General features: G+C 31.7%; 1 protein-coding gene across 1 annotated transcript; it reads left to right on the plus strand.

The window, feature by feature from the left end:
- The first annotated feature begins 1,844 nt into the window (after positions 1 to 1,844).
- Positions 1,845 to 2,472, plus strand: LOC149138290 (uncharacterized). Its single transcript, XM_089453202.1, has one exon. The coding sequence runs from the start codon at positions 1,888 to 1,890 to the stop codon at positions 2,362 to 2,364; it is 477 nt and encodes a 158-aa protein (XP_089309328.1). The 5' UTR covers positions 1,845 to 1,887; the 3' UTR covers positions 2,365 to 2,472.
- Positions 2,473 to 5,562: the final 3,090 nt, after the last annotated feature.

The raw sequence follows: 5,562 nt of genomic DNA on the forward strand, positions 1-5,562 counted from the left end.
GGCCTTTGAGCCTGCGACCGACCCAAGAGAGTTAGATCATGCCAGATTTGTTAACCACATATGCACGATCGTCTGGGCGCAAACTAACTCGCTGAAAGCGAAAACGCCCATCTGCTTAGCCAGCAATTTTGTCTGACAAAAATAGTTGGATCTGCAACAAACCATTCCTAAAAATGCATGGCCGGAAAGCTTCCTCTGATACCACCAAGAGCAGATCTGTGCTCGGCAACAACGACCCTGCAGTTTCTGCACATGCAAACATAAACCCTAGCGAAGCTCATCGTGTCCTCAAAATATGGCAGTCATATATCATTCATATATATATATAAATTACATTTAATTTAATAATTTGGAAATTTTTATGAAATTTAAGGCGGAACAAATTACATTAATTTAATTTAAAAACTTTTATTTCCATTGAATATGAACTTTTAAGCCTAAGTGATTTTAAAATTTAAGTGGGATACATACTCTAAATTGAATAAAAGAACATGAGGGTATGTAGCCTTTTTTAAAGTGGTATTGAATTCATGCAGTGGACAAAGGTTGTGTGCTAAAGGGCTATGAAGTATAGTTCCCAAGTTGGAATTTGAATTAGAATTAGAATTTGATTTGGTATGGGAAAATATATATTACTTAAAATATAATACTGAAAAAATTTGGTAATATATCTCTTACATATATTTTAATATATCATTTTTTTAATATTTCAAATTATGGAAATGTATAATTTATAATATTGAAAACTATAAAAAAATGTTTTAAAATTGTTTCAATTATAAATATTGTCTATTAAATTATATATTAGATCAATTAGCTTAGTTTTACACTTAGAATAATAAGTAAAATGGTATTTAATATAAAGTAAATTTCCGAAAAATTTCACATTACAATGAACTATATAAATTCCACATTATCAAATATTTTAGATTCATAATAAAATGATATATTAAATATTTGCAAAAATCCTTTAAAAATATATATTTACACTATCAATTACTAATTACTCATTTATCAAACCAAACACACTTTTAATCTATCAAACCAAACCCACTTTTAATTTATAACATCTATTAGTACAAAATGTTATATATAAACATACGAATTATGGTATGAAGCACATTATGATATTTGGTATTATTATAATGTTATAGTTGGGTTTCTATGTGGTAATTCGTTTGACATAAGCGTATGATGGTTTGCATGTGAGATGATACACGTGTCCTTTCAAAAATATGTATGTATGAAGGTCTGTATGTGGATGGTACACGTCTCCTTTCAAAAATATGTATGAATGAAGGTCTGTATGTAAATGATACACGTGTCCTTTCAAAAAATGTATGTATGAAGGTCTGTATGTAGATGATACACGTGTCCTTTCAAATTGGAGGATATATATATATATTTATAAAGATGTGTTAGTTACCCAAAAAGCTTTATCATTAATTGCAAAGTCAACAACATTTTTTTCTACAGAATTTTAAATGCATCAGAGAATCCGATTTGATGTTACATTTGGTTTTACGTTTAATTTCTATACGTCACATGTATGTCGTGCCTCCCATGGAGAAATTCATGGGGCTTCAAACCCAGACTTGGATATCCAAATTCACAGAACCATTATGTTTATCTATTAATTTAATTCTGGTACTTAGGTATCAAATTGTCTGCTCTCATCTTTCATTACATATATAATTTAGGTTTACCATGTGTCCAAGCCACCTGGAGGAAGAGCGAACCGCACGGCAGACATGGCTGACGGTTTCATTAACGCCACCTGTATTGTCCCGGTCGTCTAGACTCTTATAAATCCACTGCGAACCCACATCTCATTACGTGCACAGAGAGCCTTCAAATTCATCAAAGTGTGAGGGCCTTTCAATCATAATGAGTAGCTACATCTCCATGACTTCTAGAATTCAATGGGAGACAACAAAAGTTATTTTCCCAGATGGCAGTCTAACAGAATTTGGGGAGCAGATCAAAGCGGAAGAGATTATTCAACAAAATCCAGATCACTTCCTCTGCGATTCGGATTCTCTGTACATTGATCGTTACATAGCGCCTGTTAATCCAGAGGAGGGATTGGAGATGGGGCAGCTCTATTTTCTCCTTCCACTGCGTAAACTGCAATACGTGCTATCGGTGTCCGACATGGCTGCGATGCTGCACAGAGCTAATTCTGCCACCAGATCCAATGGCTGCCGATGTAACTGGAAAATCCCGAGTCCCCACCCAAAAGAAAAGGGCAACAGGGTTGCAGGAGGATCAAGGCCCCTGTGTTCTGTTAGGAAGGAAGCATTCAGAGTAAGCAGGCTTGAAACCATCCATGAAACATTAACAGATGTAGTTGTGTTTTTGTAAGCTGTGAAGTGGGTTTGTCTTCACTGAAATATGACCGATCGCTCATGCCCACTGATGTGTTTCACATTTGGTTTTTAATTTCTTCTCAACCATAGTAACAAGATTCCAACTTTATATTGACATTTGTTGTATGAAAATGTATATTTGGTTCTGGACCTTTCCTGTATACTAAGGGGGTAATGGTATGAAATTCAAGTGAATTCTGGGAATACTTTCTACACATTCAAAAAGGAAAATAAATTAAAGTACATATTTAGGAGATGGATATGTTATGAATATGTTGTTTATTGAGTGGTTTAATAGTTAATAATATTGAATTTTTTCTAAACGATCATATGGTGTAGTAATCAAATCACTAAACTAAATACTACCAAATTTAACATAATGAATATACAACATAATAATTTTTAAAATATATTAAAAATATTTTTATAATCATATAAATCACTAAATTAAATTAAATATTACTAAATTTAGTATCATGAATATTATCAAATTTAATATCATAAATATACAACATAATAATTCTTAAAATATATTAAAAATATTTATATAATCACATGAATCACTAAAACTAAATACCAAATTTAATATTATGAATATATGTTATTCTTAAAATATATTAAGAATATTTATATAATCACATAAATCACTAAACTAAATACTACCAAATTTAATATTATGAATATACAACATAGTAATTCTTAAAATATATTAAAAGTATTTATATAATCACATAAATGTAATGGAGGTAGATTTAATACCATGAATATAAAACATAGTACTTCTTAAAATATATTAAAAATCTTTGTATGATCTCATAAATTTAATTGAGGTATGATGATGGTGATTGGAATATATATTAAATATGGTTGTGTTATTGATATATTTATTAAGATTTGATTTTTCATATATGATCATAATAAAAATCTTTGTATAATCTCATAAATTTAATTGAGGTATGATGATGGTGATTGGAATATATATTAAATATGGTTTTGTTATTGATATATTTATTAAGATTTGATTTTTCATATATGATCATAATAAAGTAGAGATGATTTATAATGATGATAAATGATTTGTTGAGTATAAAGACTCAAGAATGTATTGTGACTGTATAATTGAGATGATATATTTATATAACCATATAATTTAAATGGTTGGTAAATAGTGATATATCAATATATGATAAGAATCAAAACACTTGTTTCATGATACATCTCACATTTTTAAGATTAAAAAAAAACAAATATTATCTAAATTATAACTTTATTTGAAATGATTAGTATTATTATTAATTATAAAAGGAATATATATATATATATATCACTTCACCATGGAGATGGCTTATCAATACAACATGTCCAAAAAACCATAATAACCAATTTAGCTAAAAGAGAAAAAATGAAATAACTATTTTTGAGATACATCTCAACCTTTGATTATGAATAGTATTAATAATATTCCAAAATATTCTATGGAGCTTAAATCTTTACCATCGACCAGATAATTATTGTCATGGTCTACGGAGGCACAAGAATTTCCCGGACTACCAAAAGTGGCCAAAATCCGGGCAAAAAAAATTCAAAAAATCTTGTAGAGGTTGTGTTTGAATCATGTTTTTGGTGGTGGAAATGGATTCAACACCATCAAAAACTTCTAGGGCACCTAAATTTTTGAAGTTTAACAACTGTAACTTGGATTTACAAAAATCATTGCCGGATTTTCTCAAAATATGGTTGGAATTTCCATAACTTTCTAAGCGAAAAAGTAGACTCGTTAGTCTACAATAATTAAATTTATGGAAGTCTTATTCCAAAATAAACATGCTATGGGGTTAATTATGATCCAATATTCTTAATTAGTTGACTTATGGAAAGTGAGGGTAGGGGTGTGTTTTTTACAAATAAAAAACAACGCCACCTCCACTTTAATACCAACTTTATCTGTGAGGGTGCTAGTTGAGGGATTAAGGTGTGTATATAAGTTATAGTCTATGTATAACAACTAAGAACATGTTTTTTCTTATTACAGGTCATTGAAGGGAGTAAAGTATGCACACGTCCATAAGCCAGGAAATTTAATGACTTATGGAATTTCAGAAAAATGAATCTCAAACTATACCAACACAAATAAAAGGTTACCAGCGACTTAGCCCAAAGTTTTATTAGTGAAGCACCACACATCAAACTACAATAGATGGATGTAACACTCCCTCCCACCCCCTTGTGTTATCTTGGGTTGCACGAGGTGTTACTTGCATCCTAGATCCAAAGTCTGAGGGGATGTGTACTCAATGAAATTCACCCCCAATGCTTAATAACAAAAGCATGAGAATAAGTCCATTGTCCAAGTGGTTTTTCAACCGTTCTCTAGTAATAAGCACCAGAGTGACTCACTTTCTCTCTGAGTTAAGCCACAAGGCTTCACCCATGGCCCAACTAGGGTATTTCTCAGTTCTAGGAGACTAAACCCACTATCCAAGTAGTTTATTAGGTCAATTTTCAAGGCAAGCACTGCAGGAGTCTATAGACCATTATCCAAGTGGTTTATCAGCTTACTTGCGAAGCACTAAGTGGTTTATCAGCTTCCTTAGCAAGCACTTAGTGGTTTTAATATCTCTTTCAACAATCACCAAATTGGCTCAACATATCTTCCTAGTGGTTTAGCAACATTCCAACAAGCACCCTAGTGGTTTATTAGCCCATTTGGAAAGAAATAGGTAATTTAACAACTTATTCAATAAGAACGTAGTGGTTTATCAACCTACTCAACAAGAATCAAGTGGTTCAATTCTCCATTGAGCTTCCCATTGAACATATAGGATTTGAACACGTAGTTCAAGGCTTTCTCATCACCATGTAGGGAATGTCATCCCAATATTCAAGGCAATCTCATCCATGCTCTATTTTTCTTCACTTGATTATATTGTTCCTTAGTTGTCTTTAGTTTGTCTACACTCTCCCCTAGCTTCCACTCAGTTTGCCTCTTTCTTGTCTCCTTCTTCTCCACTCTTTTTTTGGATATCTGACTCCCTCTTTTCTTTTTTGTTGCCTTTACTCTTCTCTTCCAATCTCTTTCACGTTGTTGAATGGACTCCTCTTCCTGAGGTAGTCATCAGATAAAAATAATTAAACTTTGAATTAATCAGAAGGAGTTGCAGCTCACAGGTGAGAACACCACCTGGAGACTGCA

This window comes from Pinus tabuliformis, chromosome X, assembly GCF_031772625.1.
Source record: "Pinus tabuliformis cultivar Carrire ecotype Pingquan chromosome X, CPIR1, whole genome shotgun sequence".
Classification (NCBI taxonomy): domain Eukaryota; kingdom Viridiplantae; phylum Streptophyta; class Pinopsida; order Pinales; family Pinaceae; genus Pinus; species Pinus tabuliformis.